This window comes from Eimeria tenella, genomic scaffold (genome assembly GCF_000499545.2).
Source record: "Eimeria tenella Houghton genomic scaffold, Eth_scaff2976, whole genome shotgun sequence".
Lineage (NCBI taxonomy): Eukaryota > Apicomplexa > Conoidasida > Eucoccidiorida > Eimeriidae > Eimeria > Eimeria tenella.
This window is the reverse complement of record NW_013542852.1, coordinates 1,789-2,002: the sequence shown is the minus strand read 5'-3', so window position 1 is coordinate 2,002 and position 214 is coordinate 1,789. Positions and strand designations below refer to the sequence as shown.

The 214-nt window shown below is 76.6% G+C and overlaps 1 protein-coding gene across 1 annotated transcript in view; it reads left to right on the top strand.

The window, feature by feature from the left end:
* The window catches only part of ETH_00036020 (uncharacterized protein), a gene marked incomplete at both ends in the record, with an annotated part of 1,597 nt that overhangs the window by 1,148 nt on the left and 235 nt on the right, over positions 1–214 (top strand). Inside the window, one exon of the mRNA XM_013375683.1 lies at positions 4–214. Within this exon, the coding sequence (XP_013231137.1) occupies positions 4–214 (211 nt within the window). The remainder of the gene's footprint in view (positions 1–3) is intronic.

Genomic DNA, 214 nt, shown 5'->3' with positions numbered 1-214 from the left:
CCAGGGGCCCCCGGGGCCCCCGGGGGCCCCCGGGATCCCGGGGGCCCCGGGGGCCTCAGGGGCCCCGGGAGCCCCGGGGGCCCCAGATATCTTGGGGGCCCCAGAGGTTTTGGGGGCCCCAGGAGCCCCCGCGGGTGATGGGGGGCCCCTTCAGTTTCAGCGGTGCGCGCCTGCCACCAGCTGTACGGACACCCCAAGACATTGCTGGAACCAG